General features: G+C 41.0%; 1 protein-coding gene across 1 annotated transcript in view; it reads right to left on the bottom strand.

Annotated features, from left to right (window-relative positions):
- RAB8B (RAB8B, member RAS oncogene family) overlaps nt 1-25,090 on the bottom strand; it is a 67,732-nt gene that overhangs the window by 3,016 nt on the left and 39,626 nt on the right. The window contains exons 2-7 of the mRNA XM_061157322.1: nt 18,454-18,514; nt 14,856-14,916; nt 5,530-5,607; nt 4,454-4,543; nt 3,107-3,172; nt 306-356 (exon numbers count right to left, since the gene is read on the bottom strand). Of these exons, the coding sequence (XP_061013305.1) occupies nt 306-356; nt 3,107-3,172; nt 4,454-4,543; nt 5,530-5,607; nt 14,856-14,916; nt 18,454-18,514 (407 nt within the window). The remainder of the gene's footprint in view (nt 1-305; nt 357-3,106; nt 3,173-4,453; nt 4,544-5,529; nt 5,608-14,855; nt 14,917-18,453; nt 18,515-25,090) is intronic.

The following is a 25,090-nucleotide window of genomic DNA, read 5'->3' as shown; positions in this document are numbered from 1 at the left end:
CACAGTTATATACAGAAACAGAGTATTTAACTTGTGCCATTATTACTTTAATTATTCTGAACAGAATTCAATCAAAGACCACTTATGGAGCCAGAGGAAAGAACTAAAACAGCTGCAGTTCAGAAATAAAAAAAATCGGAGGAAATAGAAATAAGAATCAAAGTTTAACTGGGTTGAAAAGGTAAGACAGGGAAAAAAATGACTTAATGTGAACATATGCCTTCTCTTTAATTAAATAAACTACATAAATAAGAAAACAAATTTAAACACGGCATAAGGAAAATAAAATTATATATTATACAAACCATTTTTCTGTTGAGTTTTGTCATTATATCTCGTGCAAGTGTAAAAAATGCCTAAAAGGTAAACCAAAAGATTTCATTATTATGTTTATCTTTTAAAATAGAAATGTAGATTTCTTTATTTCATTATAAAACAAAAATATATTACTTTAATGTTTTTAATTAAGAAAAAGAACATAATTGCAATCAGTAGAAACATGACTACTGTAACTTATTTTTCAATTTTATCATAAAGGTTTTCCAAAATAATCAAACTGTCATTCATCAAATATTTTCTGCACATAACATCTGGCACTGGGACTCCCCTGGTGGTCCAGTGGTTAAGATACGCCCTGCAATGCAGGGGACACAGGTTCGTTCCCTGGATGGGGAACCAAGATCCCACATGCCACGGAGCAACTAAGCCTGAGCGCTGCAACTGCTGCAGCCTGCATGCTTTAGAGCTCATGCGCCACAACTAGGGAGGCCGTGCACTGCAACAAAAGACCTGCATGATACAATGAAGATCCCACATGATGCAGCTAAGACTCAATGCAGCCAAATAAGTAAAATATTAAAAAAAAAAAAAAACCCACAAACATCTGGCACAAGTTCCTAATATGACACTTGTTGAGTTACGCAAACACCAAGATCACTTGCAAGGCAGACGCTCTACAGAACTTGTGTGTCCCCAAAGTGGGGGCACAGTTCCTGGTATAGGAGATGATGAATATCTGCTTAATAACTGAAGGAATAATTCTCCCTGGTGGCTCAGACAGTAAAGAATCTGCCTGCAATGCAGGAGACTCAGGTTTGATCCCTGGGTCAGAAAAATCCCCTGGAGAAGGAAATGGCAACCCACTCAAGTATTCTTGCCTGAAGAATTCCATGGACAGGGGAGCCTAGCAGGCTACAGTGTATGGAGTCACAGAGTCAGACAGAAATGACTAACACTTTCATTTCACTTTCACAGCTCTGAAATCTATTTTCATAAAAATTTCTACCCTTTATTCCCAACTTCCTCTCTTTCAAATTACTTTCACTCTTATGCCTGAAAACATAGAACCTCTCATGTCTCAACCTCCCCAAATCCCAACAGTTTCTACGCTCAACTAAATTCCGCACTATGGAAATAAGTTCAAATGGTAGCAGGACAAAATCTCAGTGGCATTTTATGCCCAGTGTGTCTTGACCCAACTTTAAGCCAAATGTTTTTAAGATTTATCATCCTGACTTTGTTTCTACAGAGCCAGGATTCTTAGGGCTTCTTCAGTTGTCTCCATGCTAAACCCACTGGTATGTCAGTCTGCTCCCAACAATTCCTCACGCCCCCAAACATGTCCAGCAGGATTATTATTCCCAAACCAGTCAAAAGAAGCAATATGATAACTACTATTATCACCCTGTCAGTGTCTCACCGTCACACTGGTCACCTGTGAGCCACAGTTTCTAAGTAATCCCATCCCAGTTTCTGAGGTTAAGTTAAAGCTCTGGGAAAAGTGCTAATCTCCGCAGAATGCCTGACTAGAATAAGCAGCTTGAGCAATCCCCAGGTCAGTATTTCCACAGACAGAGCGCAGTGTGCTCTCTCTCTTTTCTTTGGCCATGCCATGTGGCTTGTGGGATATCTCAGTTCCCTGAGCAGGGATTGAACTTGGGCCCTCAGCAGTAAACGTGCAAAGTCCTAACAATTGGACTGCCAGGGAACCCACAATTCAATAGTCTCTTTAAGTCACAGGTGAGATGAGGGCACAGGACTAGTGGAGACTGAAGTCTAGGTACAGAAAACGTTCTGTGGCACAGTCCTACCACATCTCAGAGCAAGTTTCTCTCCTGTTTCCACAATTAAAGCTGACTGAAGAGGCTCCTCTCTTTTGCATGAAAGGAAATCCTTTTGTTGCAAGCAAAAGGAAGCATTTTTCTGCTTTTCTATTCTCCAGTAAATAAATCAGAAGAGTTTTCCTTTTTCCTAACACCCACTAGCCAACCGGAAAAAATGACCATTAGTTATTTAAAAGAAGAAAAAGTTCTGATAAGTGACCATGAGTCAAGTCATTAAAGTCTTAATTTGCAGTCATGATGTCACCGTGAACAGTGACTTAGCTTGAGAAAGTAAATGTTTAGGAAACCCTCAGTATGACTGTTAAGTAAATGACATGTATTAACACATAATACATGTACTATTTTTATGATCAATTTAAAAAAATGTTTTTAAAAAAGAAAATATTATCAAAATTCTGCCCTTCTAAAGAAAATCTATTTCTTAGAAGATTTTTAGATAATTTGGTTTTAACAGTTAACTCACTGAAAACTTATTAAAACTACTCTCTGATAAACACAGTTTCTTATATCTACTTAATGCCATTGTATCAAAAGGTATCATGCTTAATTGACTTCAAGCATGTATTCTAGGGGAATGTGTTCAGTAAGCTAACAGTTGAATTGTCTCTTGAGAGTGCAAACATGAAAGGAACTAAGACTCTGTGCTACAAGTGAGTGTAGGATGACAAGAACAATGATGAGTAAGCAGAGACCACAGCAGCAGGATTTCCACCTTTCCAAACAAAGGGCAAAACTGAACTTAACCTGAACTCCCATCTTCTGTCCAGTGACTCTTAATGAAGTGATCTAATATATATCATGTGAAAGACAGGTGCTAGAAATCTAGCAACCAAGGTCCTCATAACAGTCAGAAGCACAAAAGTTTATGAAATGGAAGTGGAAGCATTCACTAAGTCAGGAAATACCAAGGCTCGGAGAGTTGAACACAGGCACCAAGACACGAACGCTACTACATAACAAGTCACCAAACATTTTCTTCTCACCTCTTCTACATTCATACTGGATTTTGCACTTGTCTCCAAGAATTTAATCCCATAGTCAATTGCTAACTGAAAGACAAAAGAGGAACACTGAAATTCAGGGCAAGCTTCTTGAACACGTAGAGCATTTCTATTTTTTTAGGTTTTCCAAAGTCCCAAAGAGAGAGTACTTAGTTCAGAACTCCTGTGGTCCTCAAATTTCTCTGCTTTCTTCTATCGTGTTTGAAATTTAGAGATCCAATTCCATCACCCTAAGTAACTAAAATGGTACCACTTCCACTCAAAACATAACTTGAGTACTTTTCTTTTTTTCTATTATATCTTTAGTTCTCTAATATAATCACTAGAAAACATATTAGACACTTACTGCTATCATAAATTTGAGATACATTTGACTTCAAATTACAAATCTCCAACAATTACTATTATATAAGTTTTCATTATTTTCTTAAAAATTGGGTATTTAAGATAATAAATATTATCTTAATAAGTAAAATAAATAAATTTTCTTAAACTGCATAAAAGAACTAAAGCTTAAAATATTAAAACTTAAAATCTCATTGCTTGGGTTTCTATTGATTGTGGCAAATTGTGAATTCTTCTACATCCGCATCTATTTCCAAAGAATTCCCAGTTCATTTGCAACACCAAGACTAAGTGAATGTTTTCAAGGGAAAAAAGTGTACAGTCAGATTAAAAAACAAAATGCATTTTGCCTATACTCAAATAAAAAAAAAAAGAAGCTAAAGCAAAATTCCAAGACTTAAAAAATTGAAACATATAAGTCAGTTTGAAAAATGTCATAGAAGTGAATATATATGTATAACAGACTCTTGTTTTGCAGGATACAAAAGAGGGAAAAGGTTATAAATATAAATATCTACAGCTCGATGAGTTTACAAAGAGTTTACTCATAATGACCTAAATCTAATGTGTAGTAAAATATTCTTGGGAAAAAAAAAAAAGGAATTGAAAAATGATTACTGTTGAAACTTTACCTATCCTCTGACTTTTTTTCAAAGAGAAGGAATTGGTTTAACTTCAGAACTGGGAATTTGCACACAGATATGGAAGAAACAGCCTGAACTCTCAGCTGCGCAAATCTGAAAAAGGACCAAATTGTATCTCCCAGAAAAGAGCAAATTCTTGAGGAATGAGTCATGACTACACAGTGTATGGAGTTGGAGCTTGAATACTAATTCATACCATTCAAGTACGGATTACAACTGTCTGCTGGCTTTTTAGTGGATTAAAATATAGATATTTTAAAAAACTTCAATAAATAATAGTATGAAAATGAATGCTTAACATGAGTAGACTCCAATCTTCATTTATTCAGTTCAAATTTACCTTCTCTCCTCTTTCTTTTGATACTTGTCTTTTGTCATTCATATCACATTTGTTACCCAGGATCATTCTTTCAACATCTGAAGAGGCATGCTGCAGGGATAAAACAGTATATTAGGAAACAACATGAGAAAAACACAGTTATCCAAAAGGCAAATCTTAACCTGTCAGAAGGAGATCCATAAATTTAATTGTAAAACAAATAATCTCTTACTCAATACAAAACCAGATTCAGAGAAAAATTTTTTAAATGAGAGGAGGGGAAAGTTACAGCATTAACTTTCCCCCCATAACTTGCAGTCATTCTTAGGTCTTCTTTGGTACATGAACAAACAAAAATAAAACCTATAGTTATCTAACAATAAAACTCCCAAATGTTAGTCTGGGTCAAAGAAAGGAGAGAATCTCAGTACCGAGAGAGCCAATGCAGAAGGTATTCTGGATTTTGAACTACTTAAACAATAAATTCACACGGTTTAATATAAATGTGTATGAAATTATTTCAGAGTCTGAAATGTCAGAGACATTAAAAAAAGGTCTTAATACCAATCAAACCGGAATTAAATCAAATTTTAAATATCTAAGATGAACAAAATGTTAAAAGAGCAAAATGAGTTACCAGAATAAAGATGTATTTCTGCCAGTCAAAGAGTGTGAGGGAACAGACAGAACCTGAGACCCAGACAATCCATGGGGTCGCAAAGAGTCAGACACGACAGAGACTGAACGACAACGCCTTTCTAAAGGCTCTGAGAGCACATGCGAGTTACCTCTTTCTGACCTGAGTCTTCTCCTGTGTAAAACACGGGCTTTTTAGATTAAAGTATTTTTCAGATTGGGGACAAGTTTAAAATTCTGTGAAACTGCCCGTCTGCCTGCACTCTCTAGGCCAATGGAGTAGTCAGACTGGCACTACCAGAGATGTTACCCTCCCTGGCACTCCTCAGAGCAGAGGGCCTGACCTGCCCGCACCCTACTTCCAGCTGCTCAGCTCCTTGACTGGGAGACAGAAGGAGCAAGCCCTTTATAAGCACCCAGCAGGATGCTTCTCCAGTATCCACTGTCTTTCCCATACCTACCTCTTCAATGTTTCTTATCCAATTTTTAATATTGTCAAAGGACTTTTCATTTGTGATGTCATAGACCAGCATAATTCCCTATAAGAGGAAAAAAAAAAGATCTTTATTTAGTGCTTCATACATTTTAAAGCAAAGACTATCATGTCAGTGTACTCTTCTCTTCCAGGAACTCTGTTAGTCCTTTTTCTGTCTTTATAAAAGGAATTTATAATAAAAGTTTAAAATACAGAGAAACAAAATGAATAAAATCTTCCATTGTCTCACCATGTAAATAAATACTGTTAACATTTTTTTCATTGTTAACTTTTAATGAATTAGTGATTATGGTAAAGGTGATACACCCTTTCTACCTGACCTCATATGATGAGAACTGGTACCAATTAAAGCTAGCAGGATATTTACGTTAAAATAGAGATAACACTGAAGGTAAAAGGTGATCACTTCTGTTGTGCACTTATTTATTCTAAGCAGAAATTATCTTGCTTCTTACTCTTTAAAAAAATTTTTTTTAATTTTTTTGGCCACATCACATGGTATGTGGGATCCTAGTTTCTCAAACAGGGATTAAACCTGAGTCCCCTGCATTGGAAGCATGGAGTCTTAATCACTGGACCACCAGGGAAGTCCTTTTGCTTCTTACACTTATTCTAAGATTATAACCACACAACTTTAGATTTATTTCTTTTTATATGAACTGATCAAACATTACTAATCTAAAAAAACTAAATCACAGACACTCAAAATATAATGCATTTGTTACACAGTTTAATGAAGGCACGATCATCATATTTTGGAAGACCCCATGTCTGGTATTTGTAAACAGTTAATCTTCTAAATGTTTCAGCTGACACTTGTATGCTACCCATTTCAAAATCTGTATCACAAGATTGCACTTGTGTATTAAGTGCTAGATCCACCTCTATCTATCCATTTCAACAAATATTTATTGAGTACCTACTATGTGCCTGATAGTGTAACAAATGCTAACAGTAGTAAATAAGACAGACAAAGCCCCTTCTTCTTATGGACAGTTGGCAAAGAAAACAATGAACCATTAGTTATATAATTAATTATAATTTAGACAACTGTTATGAAGAAGGCTGAGGAGTTCTGAGGGAAAATGCTAATCTGGCTGAGGGGCTATGGTGGTTCACGGAGGGTTTCCCTGAGAAAATGACATTAGAGCCAAGGCCTGAGGACTGAGAAGACTTGAACTGGGCACAGGGTAGAGGCTGGGGTGAAGAGGGGAAGCCCTCAGTGTCCGGAATACCACAGGAACGGGGTAAACTATCTTGCTCTCCAGAAAGGCCCAGAACCTATTACAATGAGTAAAGACGGTAAGACTGGCAAGAGTGCCCAGGTTTGAGGGACGTTACTGGTGGTCCAATGGCTAAGACGATGAGTTCCCAATGCAAGGGGCTGGGGTTCGATCCCTGGCCAGGGAACCAGATCCCACATGTACCAACTGAAGATCCCAGAGACTGCCAGGAAGATTGACGATCCCGTGTGCTGCAACTAAGACCCAGCACACTCAAATAAATGAATAAACATGATAAAACAAAACAAAACAAAAAAGAATGCCTGGATCCAGTGGGAGAAGGGCACAAGATAAAGCTGAAGACAAAGACAGGGGCCAGGGTGCCCTGGGGAACACTGATTGGACATCAGCTCCTAGACGGCCCATTTTGTCACCGAAAACTCAAGCGAAACAGATCGTTGTCTTTGTCCCCTCCAAACCTTCTCTTTCTCCCTCTACTCTCATTGTGAAGAAGTGCAGTGCAACCCCGCAGGGCTTCCCTTGTGGCTCAGCTGGTAAAGAATCCATCTGCAATGCGGGAGATCTGAATTCGATCCCTGGATTGAGATATCCCCTGGAGAAGGGAAAGGCTACCCACTCCAGTATTCTGGTCTGGAGAACACCATGAACTGTATAGTCCTGCTGCTGCTAAGTCATTTCAGTCGTCTCCGACTCTGTCCGACCCCACAGACAGCAGCCCACCAGGCTCCCCCGGATTCTCCAGGCAAGAATACTGGAGTGGGCTGCCATTTCCTTCACCAATGCACGAAAGTGAAAAGTGAAAGTGAAGTCGCTCAGTCGTGTCCAACTCTTAGCGACCCCATGGACTGCAGCCTACCAGGCTCCTCCGTCCATGGGATTTTCCAGGTAAGAGTACTGGAGTGGGGTGCCATTGCCTTCTCCAACTGTATAGTCCATGGGGTTGCAAAGAGTCGGACATGACTGAGCAACTTTTACTCACTCACTCAACCCTGCCAGCCTGCACACGCAGACCCCTGGGAGTTATTTCCTCTACCACCAGTCAGTCACTAAGTCCTATGGACTCAACAATCTCAATATTTCCACAATCCGATACCCCACATGCATGGCCTTATTCACATTTTTATCAATTAGCCTTTACCTGGGTGACTTAGGTCTCCCTGCTTTCATTCTTAACCTCCTCTAATCCACTCTCCATAAAGGCACCAGAGTTATCACCTCATTGCTTAAAATCCTTCAGCATCTCTCCATTGTACTCATAATTATATTACAATTCTTTAAATAGTAGGCAAAATCTTTCAGGGTCTGGTTTCCAACTTTATAAATAAAAATTAAATATAAATGTAAATAAACATAACTCATATATAACACACATGTACCTGTAGATGAAAGAATTCAGGAAACAGCAAAATGTTAACAGAAGTTATGTTTCACATGGGGTTTTAAGATGATTTCTTGGGATTTTGGAAGCTTTTGAATTCAGCAGTGGCCACAAGACTGGAAAATATCAGTTTTCATTCCAATCCCAAAGAAGGGCAGTGCCAAAGAATGTTCAAACGACCACACAATTGCGCTCATTTCACATGCTAGTAAGATTATGCTCAAAATCTTTCAAGCTAGGCTTTAGAAGTGCATGAACCAAGAACTTTCAGATGCACAAGCTGGGTTTAGAAAAGGTAGATGAACCAGAGATCAAATTGCCAACATTCGTTGGATCATAGAGAAACCAAGGGAATTCCAGAAAAACATCTACTTCTTTTTCACTGACTATGCTAAAGCCTTTGACTCTGTTGATCACAAAGAACCATAAAAAATTCTTAAAGAGATGGGAGACCACCTTACCTGTCTCCTGAGAAATCTGTAAGTGGGTCAAGAAGCAACAGTTATTAGCATACATGGAACAACATACTGGTTCAAAATGGGAAAGGAGTAAAACAAGGCTGTATATTGTCACCCTGTTTATTTAACTTATATGCAGAGTGCAGGATGTGAAATGCCGGGCTGGATGAATCACAAGATGGAATCAAGAAAAGGATCAACAACTTCAAATACACAGATGATACCACTCTAGTGTCAGAAAGTGAAGAGGAACTAAAGAGCCTCTTGATGAGGATGAAACAGGAAAGTAAAAGAGCTGGCTTAAAACTCAACATTCAAAAAACTAACACCATGGCATCTGGTCCCATCAATTCATGGCAAATAGAAGGGAAAAAAGCATAAGCAATGACAGATGTTATTTTCCTGGGCTCCAAAATCACTGTGGACAATGACTGCAGCCATGAAATGAAGGCACACTTGCTCCTTGGAAGGAATGCTATGACAAACCTAGACAGCGTATTAAAAAGCAGAAACATCACTTTGCCAACAAACTTCTGTATAGTCAAAGCTGTGACTTTTCTAGTAGACATGTATGGATGTGAGAGATGGACCATAAAGAAAGCCGAGAGCCGAAGAATTGATGCTTTCAAACTGTGGTGCTGGAGAAGACTCTTCCGAGTCCCTTGGACTGCAAGGAGATCAAATTAGTCAATCCTAAAGGAAATCAATGTTGGAAGGACTGATGCTAAAGCTGAAGCTCCAATACGTTGGCCACCTGATGCTAAAAGACGATTCAGTGGAAAAGACTCTGATGCTGGGAAAGACTGAGGCAAACAGAGAAGACAGAGGCAGAGGATGAGATGTCCAACTCAATGGACATGAATTAGAGCAAACTCCAGGAGATACTAGGGATTCCCTGGTGGCTCAGATGGTAAAGTGTCTGCCCGAAATGCAGGAGACCTGGGTTTGATCCCTGGGTTGGGAAGATCCCCTGGAGAAGGAAATGGTAACCCACTACAGTACTCCTGCCTAGAAAATTCCATGGATGGAGGAGCCTGGTGGGCTACAGTCCATGGGGTCACCAAGAGTCGGACACGACTTCACTTTGACTTTCCAGGAGATTCTGAAAGACAGAGCAGCCTGGCGTGCTGGAGTCCAGGCACAGTGGGACATGACTTAGTGACTGAACAACAAAATTACATGTAAGCTTTTCACAAGTAGAAAAATAAATATTCTTTAAATTTAAATGGCAAACAACATTCTTCTTTACCTTCCTCCTCCTAGCCACAAAAGGAAATGTTTAACTTTGACTACACTGTAAAGATTTTACAATAAGCAAATTTAATCAAAAAAATCAAAGTGGAGAACTATACACTTAAATGCTAAATTTTATCTTACATATATTTTACAACAATTTTTAAAAGCCTCAAAAAAATGCAACCTGAATAATTCCTGATTCAAACAGCTTAGCTGACTACAATATTAAAATTAACCAAAATATTTCCAGAGCTCTACTACCTCTTGGGCTACGTAGACAAACTGGATCTTCACTGCTGTCTGTCTGTCAAGTAGTACTTGGAGTAGTTAGCACAGGAAGTGAACACAGTGTAGTGGTTAAGGGCACAGATTCTGGAGTCAGAGACGCTCAGCCTGGGCTTCACCACATGCTACATGGGAGATGCTGGAGAGATTACTTTGTTGCTCTCAGTCTGCATTTACTCATTTGGGAAGTAAGGACAGAATATTTTCCACACTGCCCTTTTTAAAAAAAAAAAAAATTCATTTATTTACTTTAAAAATATGTATTATTTATTTTTATTTATTTGGCTGCACCAGGTCTTAACTGTGGCACACAGGACCTTTCATCGTGACATGTACACTTCTCCAGTTGTGGCATCTGGGCTCTGGAGCATACACACAGGCACAATAATTACCGCACGTAGGTTCAGTTGTTCTGCAGTATGTGGGATCTTAGTTCCCCAACCAGGGATTGAACCCACATTCCTTGCAATGCAAGGCAGATTCTTAACAACTGGACCACCAGGAAGTCCCCCAGATTGGATTTTTGAGGATCAACTGACATATTATTGTAAAGTACTTTACATAGAACCTGGAAGTTCATGGTTCACGTACTGCTGAGGCCTGGCTTGGAGAATTTTGAGCACTACTTTGCTATCACGTGAGATGAATATAATTGTGTGGTAGTTTGAACATTCTTTTGCATTGCCTTTCTTTGGGATTGGAATGAAAACTGACGTTCTCCAGTCCTGTGGCCACTGCTGAGTTTTCCAAATTTGCTGCCATATTGAGTGCAGCACTTTAACAGCATCTTTTAGGATTTGAAATAGCTCAAATGGAATTCTGTCACTTATACTAGCTTTGCTCGTAGTGATGCTTCCTAAGGCCCACTTGACTTCGCATTCCAGGATGTCTGGCTCTAGGTGAGTGATCACACCACCATGGTTATCTGGGTCATGAAGATCTTTTTTGTTTAGTTTTTCTGTGCATATTTGCCATCTCTTCTTAATATCTTCTGCTTCTGTTAGGTCCATACCATTTCTATCCTTTATTGAGTCCATCTTTGCATGAAATGTTCCCTTGGTATTTCTAACTTTCTAGAAGAGATCTCTGGTCTGTCTCATTCTATTGTTCACCTCTACTTTTCTGCACTGATCACTGCGGAAGGCTTTCTTACCTCTTCTTGCTATTCTTTGGAACTCTGCATTCAAATGGTATATCCTTCCTTTTTTCCTTTCCTTTTAGCTTCTCTTCTTCTCTAAGCTATTTGTAAGGCCTCCTCAGACAACCATGTTGCCTTTTTGCATTTCTTTTTCTTGGAGATGGTCTTGATCACTGCCTCCTGTACAATATCACAAACCTCTGTCCATAGTTCTTCAGGCACTCTGTCTATCAGATCTAATCCCTTGAATCTATTTGTCACTTCCACTGTATAATCATAAGGGATTTGAACATCCATGAACTTCTAGATGGTCCAGCTGGATTTAGAAAAGGCAGAGGAATTCAGAGATCAAATTGCCACCATCCCCTGCATAGAAAAAGCAAGGAAGCTCCAGAGAAACATCTACTTCTGCTCTAGACTACGCCAAAGCCTCTGACCGTGTCAGTCACAACAAACTGGGGAAAATTCTGAAAGAGATGGGGATACCAGACCACCTGACCTGCCTCCTGAGAAATCTGTATGCAGGTCAAGAAGCAACAGTTAGAACTGGACATGAAATAACAGACAAGTTGGCTTAAAGCTCAAAATTCAGAAAACTAAGACCATGCCATCTGGTCCCATCACTTCATGGCAAATAGATGGGGAAACAGTGGCTGACTTTATTTTGGGGGGCTCCAAAATCACTGCAGGTGGTGACTGCAGCCATGAAATTAAAAGATGCTTACTCCTTGGAAGGAAAGCTATGACCAACCTAGACAGCATATTAAGAAGCAGAGACATTATTTTGCCAACAAAGGTCCGTCTGGTCAAAGCCATTTTCCAGTAGTCATGTATGGATGTGAGAGTTGGACTATAAAGAAAGCTGAGCACCAAAGAACTGATGCTTCTGAATTGTGGTGTTGGAGAAGACTCTTGAGAGTCCCTTGGATGGCAAGGAGATCCAAGCAATCCATCCTAAAGGAAATCAGTCCTGAATATTCATTGGAAGGACCAATGCTAAAGCTGAAACTCCAATACTTTGGCCACCTGATGCAAAGAACTGACTCACTGGAGAAGACCCTGATGCTGGGAAAGGTTGAAGGTGGGAGGAGAAGGGGACGACAGAGGATGAGACAGTTGAATGGCATCACTGACTCGATGGACATCAGTTTGAGTAAGCTCCAGGAGCTGGTGATGGACAGGGAAGTCTGGTGTGCTGCAGTCCGTGGGGTCTCGAAGAGTCAGACACGACTGAGCAACTGAACTGAACTGAACTAACTTACCTAGAACCTAGGACACAGCTTGGACTCAATGACTGGCAACTATTACTAATTTATATCTGGTTTCAGTAGCAAAAACCCTTTAACTACTTCCTATGTTTTTAGGCTAACTGATACTATGAATCAGTTGGAAATACAAATTCAGGTACACCAGTTAAAAATTTTATATATTTAGTATACAGACCTTTAACAAAAACAGCCTCTTTAGAGTTCATAAGACAGTACTGAGAAATGTTGATAACGCAGTGATATGGTCCCTCTTCTCCTCAGAGCCTGACTGTCCATCAGGGTTACTGCTATGCCTACACATGTTGCTGAATAGTATGAAACAGGCCAAAGGGCTCTGTCATGGTGGCAGACTGTAGTGTGCTTGCCACTATGCTGTGCGCCTGAGCCAACCCAACTAAACCTGCCAGAATCACCACTTGTGGAAATGAGAACATGATGACCCCACATCCCACTGAAATGGATGACATGGAGGACCCAAGACTCAAGTAGAGCAGGGTTTCCTGAGGATGTGTCTAAGATTGTTTCTGGGTCTGAAATTTTTCACTGATTCACTCCTTCAGCAAGTATTTATTGAACATCTATTATGTGTAAGGCCCTGGCATCATAGCAAAGTAAAAGAGACAAAAAATCCCTACCATCAAAATGGAAAGGATGATATATTTTAGAATAGCCATGATATCTAATTACTTGAAATAGTGTGAAAATGGCTAGGCAATAGATAAATGAAAAAGACAGACCATCTTCAAATCTCCAAGAACATATTTCAATGATCTCTTGCATTGTACAATAAGCTAGAGCTGCACATCCAAGGCAAACATTTGCTCCACACTCTAAGTGTTCTCGCCCACTGTCTAGTGAAAACGAGCTTGTAAGTGGTATCGATACGTTATTCCCCCAAAATAAAAAATTGTGTTTAAAAGATGCCTCTAATCAAAATTACCAATGAACTATTCTAAATCATCCCTGTTAAGATGTTTTTATTTACCCTTAAAAAATCCTTTCTGGGGGAAAATAAATAACAAACAAACTTCTTCACACAAGGTAAGTTCCTTCCCTCGGATTTTAATCTAAGCAAAATAGAGAGTAGTTGACAACCACCCTTCTTAAAATAATGACTTTTAAAACCTTAAAGTATTATAGGGTGGAGAACATATATATATGTAATGCTTAGTTGTATATAGTTCCAAGGTAGGACAGCTTTAAAAAGGAGTTCCCAAAAGGAATCCCCAACTTCTGCGGGGATGTTACTGGCACTCAAATAATGGAGGGTGAGTGGCAGTGAAGGAGGCGGGGAGAGCAGCATATCAACAGAGGGATCTGTGGGTTCAGATCACAACTGCCTGCAGCAAAGCGACAGCCATCACCCCGACAGCTCCACCACCTCCACACCACTCTCAGCACCAACAGTCTTTTACACAACAAGCTAGGTGTGATGGCAGCTGGCACCCCAGAGTCTACCAGGCTGGTCTACCTGATCTCGACTGTGCAGTCTTCTCTCTGAGCATAAGGGATTTCATCATAATTTAAAGCTCTAGGTTATACGTGACTTAGGCCTAAAAGCCAGAGATAAAGCCCTGCTCTGGGTCTGACGTTCTAGGCTTGGCTCAGTAGAGCTCAGCTTCTACACTGCCTTATTCACCATTGTACTCGCAGCACCACACAGCATCCACCATGAGCCAACAATAGAATGGGTTGTGTAGATGAAGCATCTTAGGATGGAAAACAGCCAAGTGACGAAGTTATGATAACAAGGGTAAGGCAAGTATGTAGCAAGGAAGTACTTGGTAGTCAAAGATTCACCAGATGCTAAGCCTCAGATAGTCACAGATCTTTTGGCTACTTCCCGGCCAGCTGGCAGAAGACTGGTAGAGGAGACTCCAGAAAGATGAGCCAATAAGAGTGGATGCTGTAGATCTGGTGAAAGATAAAGCATGGTGGTGGCAGGGTTGAATGGGGGAGAAGGTGCAAGAAATGAATACTTGGTCATGGAGCTTGTGGTTTGTTAAGACTTGGCAAAGGCATTAATAAAAGGACAAAGCACAAAAATATATGATCACTCAGAATGTGTGCAGTTCTAACCCATCTCCAAATACGTGAGTAATATTATGAAGACCAATGGTTGAGGACACAGCTACTAAATGCAGTATAAAAAAACCCTTTAAATGCCTTGTTTTCACATCAGAAAATCTATTTTCTCCAATGTACTAGACTCCAGCTTGAATCCTACAAAGTTGACAAATGAATATGCATGTTTTACTTCCACGAAACCCTAAAACACACTCACCATGGCTCCTCTATAGTAGGCTGTCGTGATGGTTCGAAATCTTTCCTGACCCGCTGTGTCCCTAAGATTTGAAACAAAGGAAAGAGTGGTTATAAAAATCATCAACAATATCGCTGACGAGAGACTCTGAGCTGCAAGAAGTTGTAATTGTGGTCTGCTCACAAATGCAGTGGTTTCAGGGAGAAAGGGGACAAGACACAAAGGGAGCCTGTTGTGTGTCTGTGAGCTGGAGGCGGCTGTGGCCACGGGAGCCTGTCAAGAACTCACAATGACTTGGGTGAAAAACTTGGACTCTGATGACAAAAGCAGCGACAAGAAAATGCACAGCCCTGCTAGGAACCGGCACACTGTGTTCGTCAACCAGAAGAGGAAGAGAATAGAGAATAGTTGTAAATTCCTGGACTCCGAGAGGCAGTTCAACTCCTTTCTATAAATGCCTAATCATTAGGGCATTTTGCTCTTTTGACTGAAAGTCTGATTTCTATACAAAGCAAGCAGTCAGACTGGACTTACTACTGTGCAAATTCTGCTCAGTAGAGCACACTAAAATGGATCTCCTCAAGAACTTTTTCAGCTCTAGAGCCTGTGATTAAATGAGACCCTGGAGTTCAACATGCAACTGTTGACCAAGACTTCAAGATATGAACAACACCTCCAAGTTATATACTTGCATTTATTCTTACTTTTTTGGCTAGTGACATACCATTAAAATACATTCTGAAAAATGTTGACATTTCAAATTACATTTACCAAAGCAATTCTTATAAAGGAAGTCAAATTTCCTTGGTATCTGGGAAAAATCAATATTCCTGAATTTTCCACTTCCTGCCAGAACTAATTTCACTCCCTGTGTTACTAAGACAAAACTAAATTGTTTAATTTGATTGCTTCTAAAAAGGAGGCATTTGTGGAAATATACTAAAACTTTAATAAAATGTGCATACCAAATTTAAGTGAGATGAAGGCCCAAAGACAATATGGTAATTTAAAATGTTAATAAATACCTTACCATTTATGTGTACTTTACAAAATACTTTCAGATGGTATGCAAATGATGCCCACCACAGCCCAATGTGGTAGTTTTACCATCATCCATGTTCTCCAGAAGAGAAGACAGGCTCAGGTGGGCTGTGGTCCCAGCTCTGCCACTAAACAGCTCATGTGAGTGCTGAGCCGCTTCAGTCGTGTCCAGCACTTTGCAACCCCATGGACTGTAGCCTGCCAGGCTCCTCTGTCCATGGGATTCTCCAGGCAAGAATACTGGAGTGGACTGCCATGCCCTCCTCCAGGGGATCTTCCCAACTCAGGGATCAAACCTGTGTCTCTTAGGTCTCCTGCACTGGCAGGCGGGTTCTTTACCACTAGCACCACCTGGGAAGCCCAAACAGCTCATACCCTTGAGTGAGAGACAAGTATCCAAGGCCTTGGCTGTTTAGTGCAGGGCTGGGTCTCACACCACTATTATCTTATCCTGCCATCTCTCATTGATCAGGATTAGATAACACAGGCAGTTATTTGGTACCCAGCAAACAAATGGGGAAAACAGAAGCCAAGCACCTTTGAGCAGACTAAATATATTTTGATTCTAATATGTTACTTGATTTAGAACCAGCTTTGCAGTGAGGATGGAGAAGAAACCCTACCATCCTGAAGGCAGGTCATGAAGACTGAATGTAGACTACTTTGCTGCCAAGAGTGCTGATAAATAGTGCCATGGAGCTCTAATCAGCTGATCACCCATAGGCTCCTAGAATGTTCCTTAATGTTCTGATCAAGACTATACAGCAGTGGTTCCCAGCCTTTTTGGCACCAGGGACCAGTTTCCTGGAAGACAATTTTTTCCATGGACTGGTGCAGGGGGAATAGTTTCACGATGACTCAAGCACACTGCATTTCTTGTGCACTTTATTTCTATTATTATTGCATTGTGATACATAACAAAATAATTAGACGACTCACCATAATGTGGAATCAGACCATCAGGCATTAGATTCTCATTAGGAGTGCCACAACCTAGATCCTTGTATGTACAGTTCACAAGGTTTGCACCTCACCTAAGTTTGCAGTCCTATGAGAATCTAATGCTACTGCTCTGACAGAAATGCAGAGCTCAGGCAGTAATGTGAGTGATGGGGAGTAGCTGTGAATACAGACGAAGCTTCCCTCTCCTGCCTGACCTTTGCCACCTGCTGTGTAGCCTGGTTCCTAACTAGGCATGGTAGTGGTCCCTGGCCTAGGGGTTGGGGAACCCTGCTGTACTACACAGCGTCAGACATTCTCTTTGCTTTTCCCTTTTTTAAAATAATTTTTTTAACCTTTAAAATATTCGACTTATTAAATAGCAACAGATGAAAAGAGCAGCATGTGGTAACCTTCAAAATGTTTTCTAATGAAATATACTGGGAACCTCTATACGGGCTTAATACATGAAGCTGACGCAAAGTTCTGGGACACTGGGGTAGTTGTCCCAGTTCTATCACTAACCCAGACACATGCCCTCAGATGGACTTAACCACTCTACATCCCAGTTTCCTGTAAAAGAAAAGTGGTGGATTTCAATATAATGTTCTAGTTTTATCCTGGTTCTGAAATTCAAAGAAGAAAAACAGTCCAAGGAAAAAGCTGACATATATGTATTACTTTACTATTTTGACCTGCTTCCTTCTGAAGTCTATGATGTTCTAAATGTCTAAGCTTTGTTTCCTGCTGTCATCGTCACACATTAGGACAGCAAACATCATCAAAACCTTTCCTTAAGGCTGCAAACCTATGTGGCTCCATGGAAGGCCTCATACTGAAAGAACTTAGATCAGCTTATAGGAGGTTCAAAAAAAAAAAATCTAAGAGGTGAGTTCAAGCCAGAAATATTCAACCAGGCAATCTGGAGGAACCATATTTATTCTTTGTAGTTTGACAGATTCTTCAGGAATTAAACCAGTTGGAGTTGGCTGATCATAAGGAGACCTTTGCCTTGCACATTACATGAGAGATGAGAGGCCTGCCTTTTTCCTCCCTTATTCTCCAGTGCAGGGTTCCCCATTTTAAACTGAAGCAGAAGAAATAGGCAAATAAATGAGGAAATACCAGAGCCAGAAGGGAACTCAGATGTCATCAGTCCGACCAATCAATTTACAAATGAGGACAAGAAGGCCCTGAGAAGAGAAGTGAAGAGCTCCAAGTTCTTAGCATATAGGCTGACTCCAGACTGGCACTTTGTTTGGGATTCGTACCACTTGACTCCTTTGCCTTATCTGATTTCACAGCTACAACAACTACAGTGAAAAAGTACTGACATATTTTAGAATTTAGTTTCCTCCCCTCTAAAATTAGCATTTTGGAAGAATGAGTTCTCAGATCTCTCCTGGCAGTGAGCATTAGTGATACCATCCTCACTATCCCACTCGTGGTAGAGACATCTTTGAATACTTACCCATGTCCCCTTGGTTCTGATAAAGAAAAGATGTTTTAGCTACCCAAGGATACCTCTAATTTACCACAATTCACCTTCTCATTCCTAAAGTAGAATGAGTTATGTAGAATGACTAAAGTAGAAATGCTGTTTGCATATATATATATATATATTTTTTTTTTTACTTACCATATCTGAAGCTTAATTTTCTTTCCATCTAGTTCTATCGTTCTGATTTTAAAATCAATGCCTGCCAGAAAAAGAAAGAAAGACATGCTCAATGTCTTCAAATATAATTCAAGTCTTATTGGGAAAAGGACAAAGATTTCTATTGAAGAAAAGCTCTCCAACGCACTGGAAAATGTGAACACAGAGAGGGTGTGAACGGTATGTGTCCCCTGAATACAGGCTAAAGAAAGGAATGCTAATTACTCTGCAAAGAATTCCCACACATGTTAAATGCAAAGTATTATATGCCTCGTTATTTTGACACAAATGGATCACATCCCTCAAAGTTATGTAATTTAGATAGATTGAGACCATGCCATATTTTCTACTTCCTGAAATGCAGATAAACAAAGCTTCCTACCCACCCCTCATGCCCCTGCCGCTGCTGCTGCTGTGGCTAAGTCGATTCAGTCGTGTCCGCCTCTGTGCAACCCCATAGATGGCAGCCCACTAGGCTTCTCTGTCCCTGGGATTCTCCAGGCAAGAATACTGGAGTGGGTTGCCATTTCCTTCACCAATGCATGAAAGTGAAAAGTGAAAGTGAAGTCGCTCAGTCGTGCCTGACTCTTAGCAACCCCATGGACTACAGCCCACCAGGCTCCTCCGTCCATGGGATTTTCCAGACAAGAGTACTAAGTGGGGTGCCACTGCCTTCTCTGCCTCATGCCCCATCCTTCCCCAAAGAAGGCCATGAGACTTCTTTCCATTTTCTTCCACCTCCTTCCATTTATTTCTTTAGAATCTGCAACTGGCTAAGGAAGAAAGAACAAAACAAAAACCATCTATTTGAAGGCAGAAATTAGAAAGTCTGTAGATTTATTCTATGCAGTTAGCAAGTATTTTATATACACATTAATAAATGTAAATAGCTAAAAGGGCTTTTAGACCTGGCTGCACTTTAGAATTACCTGAAGAACTTAATAAAAATAATGGCTAGACCTGCTCTTTTCCCCAAATTTTGAGATTCTGACTTAGCTGTTCAAGGGTGGGATCTGCACACTAGTAATTTTATTTTTTAACTGAAGGATAATTGCTTTATAGAATTTTGTAGTTTTCTGTCACACATCAACAAGAATCAGCCACAGGCACACCATGTTTATTTTTTTTTTAATATTTATTTATTTCGGCTGTGCTGGATCTTAGTTGAGGTATGCAACGTGGGATCTAGCTCCCTGACCAGGAATTGAACCTGGACCCCCTGCATTGGGAGAGCAGTCTTATCCACTGGACCACTAGGGAAGTCCCCATACTGGTAATTTTAAATGTTCCCCAGGTGATTCTAACCTGGAAGCCAAGGTTATTAAGGTATCAACAGGCCTGACAGGTAGCATTGTGACAGTCATTTGCCATTCCAACATTCAAACATTCAACTCTTTCCTCACCTATTTATCCCCCCCACTTAAAGATAAAGTTGCTCAGTTGTGTCCGACTCTTTGTGACCCCATGGACTATACAGTGGGGTATACCAGAATACCAGAGTGGGTAGCCTTTCCCTTCTCCAGGGGATCTTCCCAACCCACAGATCAAACCCAGGTCTCCCACATTGCAGGTGGATTCTTTACCAGCTGAGCTACAAGGGAAGCCCAAGAATACTGGAGTGGGTAGCCTATCCCTCCTCCCCTCTCCAGCAGATCTTCCTGACCCAGGGGTTGAACTGGGGTCTCCTGCATTGCAGGCAGATTCTTTACCAATTGAACTATCAGGGAAGCCCTATCCCTCCCCCCTCCCCCCACCCCACTACAGTAGCTCAAAATCTACTCAGCAATTTCAAATACAAAGAACCACAAAGTCCCTGACAAATATCAGCATCCTCTATGATTTATTGAGAACAGGCTGCTGCTCTTTCTGAAGGGACCAGTGAGTGAACACAGCTCAGTTGCAATTTACTAAATCCTCATCATCTGGCCACTCAGCTTTTGTTTCAGACATTTCTACTCCTTCACATTCTCTATGCTGTGCTGTGCTCAGGTGCTCAGTCCCGTCTGACTCTGCGACCCCGTGGACTGCAGCCTGCCAGGCTCCTCTGTCCATGGGTATTTTCCAGGCAAGAATACTGGAGTGGGTTGCCATGTCTTCCTCCAGGGGATCTTCCCAACCCAGGGATCGAACCCAGGTCTCCCACATTGCAGGTGGATTCTTTACCTACTGAGCCACCAGGGAAGCCCATGAGTACCGGAGTGGGTAGCCTATCCCTTCTCCAGGGATCTTCCCAACCCAGGAATCGAACCGGGGTCTCCTGCATTGCAGGCGGATTCTTTCCCAGGTGAGCTACCAGGGAAGCCTTGACATTCTCTATAGAACCCCTTAAAGTGGTTTCCAAGACATTTCAAGAAAACATGTCAACTATGCATTCTCTAAAAGCAGGGGTCACCAACCTCCAGGCCACAGACCAGTACCTCCTGTCAGATCAGCGGCAGCATTAGATTAGAAATAAAGTGCACAATAAATGTAAATGCACGTGAATCATCCAGAAACTACCTCCCCCACCCCTGGTCTGTGGAAAAATTCTCCCACAAAATTGGTCCCTGATACCAAAAAGGTTGGGGACTGCTGCTCTAAAGTGACCTAAACATCAAATGCAGCTATTTAGAGGTAGAAAAAATCTTCAAGTGCTACATTACTACATTATTTCTGCATATTAGCGCTGAGAACACCCAAAAAGGCTGCTTGTCAGCTCTACTTCACATAAGGCAAAGGCATAAACCAAATGGATTTGCCCATTCTTCTCTATGTGGCAGCTTTCCCCCAGGGAACCTTTCTAGGTATGCTTGTGAATCTTGAAATAGGCGGCAATCACACCCAAGCTAATCTAACAGCTTCTCATTCTGTCCCCTCACTAATAACCATGTAATATTAACAAGTACACTCTCATACCCAACATCCCCAGGTTATCTGACCCACATTCCTTCCTCTAAGTTACCTCGGTACTGCAGGGTCTGCAGTTGCTGAAGCCAAACTGAGCAATACAGCACATTCTTGTTAGCATCACACAGAATTCACTGTGATTGTCACTCATTTAAGACTTAACAGACGCTGATTTTTGTGATTTATCTTTTTATATCACTCCAAATCCAGTGTAACAAAGACCCTCTAGGGATTCTCTCTAGCCTTTATCTCTTTTTGGTCTTCGCATCAAGAACAATGCCCAACACCTGGTAGGCAATCAATAAATTTTTCTTGATACTAACATTTTTAAAAAATTCATAATTTTTCAAATTTATAGAAATAAAAAATAGAATGGTGGTTATAAAAGGTTGAAGGGAGCAGGGGGGAAAGGAGAGTTGTTTCTGGGGCATCAAGTTTCAGATGTGCAAGATGAAAAAGATCTGTTTCACAACAATGTGAATAGACAATACTGCTGAACTGCTCACTGAAAAAAAGGGTTAAGATGGTTAACTACATTTTACGTGTTGTTGTTTTTTTTTAATCACAGTAAAAAAAAAGAAGAAAAATTCATGACTTTCAAAATACCTACCGTAACTCCGGAAAACAACTTACTTAACTGGAAGACTAAAGCCATCCAACATTCCATCCTAAATAGTTTGTTCACATTTTAAATAAAAGATGATGTCTATCAAAATGCCTGCCAAGTGAATACTTTTCTTTATTCTATTTTATTAAGATGTAACTCCTTTTCTTTCAAGGCTGTTGTTACCTGTAGTTGGAAGTGACCCATGTCACTTTTCTACCTTCATTTAACAAAACCATTCTGAGGCTTCCTTAAGTCTCAGTTACTCTCCATTCATGTGAAACACTGAGGAAGCTTTCTACTGACCCAGCATTTTGTTCCCTTATTTGTTCGAAGGATTACCTTTCTGTTATTTGAGGAGGTTCTACTATTGTCTGTGATACTTAACCAACTGCTCACTCTTCAGAAGTTTTCATGTTTTATAAGAGCTGTAAACTGGTATTTAGCTTTGGCTGACGCTGCTGTCAGGAGCCAGCTGACAGACAAACACTGTAGTGTAGCGGTCCCCAATCTTCTTGGCACCAGGGATCAGTTTCATGGAAGACAACTTTCCCACAGAATGGGGGTAGGGGGGTGGGGGTTGGTTTCGAGATGATTCAAGTGCATTACATTTATCGTGCCCGTTATTCCTCAGATCATCAGGCATTACATCTTGGAGGTTGGAGACCTCTGCTTCAGAGCACAATCAAATTAGCACAACTTGAACTTCATAGAAATGGGAAATACCAAAGTACTGGCCCTGGAAGTCAAAAGACCTAGATTGCAGGTTGGGTTCTGTCATCCACAACTTTTAGGAGGTTGCTTACCTGCTCTGAACCTCCAGGTTCCCATCCATAAAAATGGCTGAGAGGATCTCATTAGAGAAACTAGATAATGTGTTTTATTATGCTGTAGGAACTCTGAAATTTCACACAGATGTAAGATGTTCCACACTCAGATGCTATTATCTGGCAGCTCTTGTCACCTCCTTCATGGATTACGGTAATAGCTTCCCAGGGCACCACGCCAACATCTCTCCCTGGTCTAATTCCCTTGCATGCTACTGTGAGAGGAGCTTTCAACAAGTCCTGTGGAAATGTCACCTGCCTGTTCAAGAAGCCATGGATCCACCCTCCTCGGCCTGGCAATCCCGCCTTTCCCACCGGAAGCACCAGCCTCCCAATACCGCCTCGCTCACAGCCTCTCTCCAACTTCAACCTCTGCTTCTCTCACGGGGCCCCGGACTCCTCCCCTCAGCACGTGCACGGCCACCGCACTTGGCAGCCTTCTCTGAAGATGCCACTCCACCCTGTGGCCCTGGCCCTCCTTCCCTCCTCCGGTCTCTGCTCAGCCCGTGTCCATCCCTACCTCCAGGCCTGGCCTTTACACAGCAGCTCAGGACTTGTTACTGGGTTTAATAAACTACTCTGAATTGTTGTCACATCAAGTAAGGGCTCCACCGTCTCTTTGCCAACTAGAATGCACACAGAAACATGTAGACCATAGATACTAAATGAAAAGTTAAACACCTCTACATAATTAGGTAGGGCTTCCCAGGGGGCATTAGTGGTAAAGAATCTGCCTGTCAACGCAGGAGACATTAAGAGACATAGGTTCGATCGCTGGGTCAGGAAGATCCCCTGGAGGAGTGCATGGAAACCCACTCCGGTATTCCTGCCTGGAGAATCCCATGGACAGAGGAGCCTGGTGGGCTACAGTTCACGGGGTCACAAAGAGTTTGACATGACTGAAGCAACGCAGCGCGCACACACACACACACATAATTAAGTAAAGGTTCTAAGTGTGGACAGAGCTAAGAAAACCTCAGAAGTTCAAAGTTTTGTTAGCATACTCTAGTGACAATAATAAGGATGCTGAGAAATTATGACACTAAGAAAATGAAGACCTCTACATTACCATTAGCTTTGCCAGTATCAGTAGCATATATAGTGTATTAACAGTCGCTTTAAAGGAAAGACAACTTCCTGAGGCTACTCCAGGATTAAAAGAATAGCCAGTCATAAGAATAATAATTATATCAATGAGAATGCTTTTTGTTGCAAATAACAGAGTCAAACTAGCTTCAGGTAATTTGTTGACTCATATGACAAGCCCAGTGGTGAGTGGGGGTTCAGAGATGGCTCAGTCCAGTAGTTCCAGTTCATTTCTCTGCACCTCCTCTGGCTCTGTCCTCTTGGGAGAATCAATTTCATCCTTTGACCGACAGCAGTTCCTGACTACAACAGCAAAACTGAAAAGAAAAGAGATGATCTTCCTGTGCCTCTCTCTTAAAAGTGAGAAATGTTTCCCCACAGTCTCCAGCGACCTTTCTTTCATGGCTCATTTCTGGATTTATAACCATGGGCATGGCCTGTTCTAGGGGCCTGAGCTTCAAGGCTAAGCTCCTGAACTAATCACTGCCATGGGCAGTTACCAAGATTGGATTAATCTAAACCCAGCCCTAAATTTAGATGAATCCAGGCCCATCCCTGGAGCTGGGTCACTGCCCCTGATCTCCAGGGCTGCTAAAAATAGGAGAAGGGAAAGCTGTTGAATCAGTCATAATATCTGTTTGAATAATGCAAGTTTATTAATAAAATTTTATATTCATAGCTACATGAAACAGATAAATCCTAACAACTATCACCACTACCCTGGTGTGAATGCTATTAAATTTCATGATAACTACAGTACTCCTCTGAAGATAATTTCTCCTACTGTTCAGCCACGAACAAGAAAGAAAACATGAAGGAAAATAAGGACAACGAGCAGCCCAAGAAGCTGCCACAACCTCTCTGGGCTAAACCATGATCTTCACTGCTAGGAAAGTCCCCAAGTCCACCGCTCCAAAGACCTGGCTTGTGCTCTGGCCCCAGAGAAGTAGAGACTGCAGAGGAGGAGGTGGTCATTACTGCCAGCAACAAGAACCAAAACTCATCTTGGCAGTAAGAGAGCAACTTTTTTTTTTCCTTTTAAAAGAACTACACAATCTCAAAAACCATGGCTTCTGGAGAGGTTACATTTAGGGTCAAAAAGCCCTCTGTATTTCAATAGCCTTTTAGAAAGCATCATTTTTTGGCAGCATATAATAAATCATGTTCAAAATGACAATCCTGAGTCATCCCACCTCATGAGCAATCCATGAGCCAC

Source organism: Dama dama, chromosome 12 (assembly GCF_033118175.1).
Source record: "Dama dama isolate Ldn47 chromosome 12, ASM3311817v1, whole genome shotgun sequence".
In the NCBI taxonomy this organism is placed as follows: Eukaryota; Metazoa; Chordata; class Mammalia; order Artiodactyla; family Cervidae; genus Dama; species Dama dama.
Note: the sequence above shows the minus strand (reverse complement) of the source record. Positions and strands in the feature narration are given on the sequence as shown.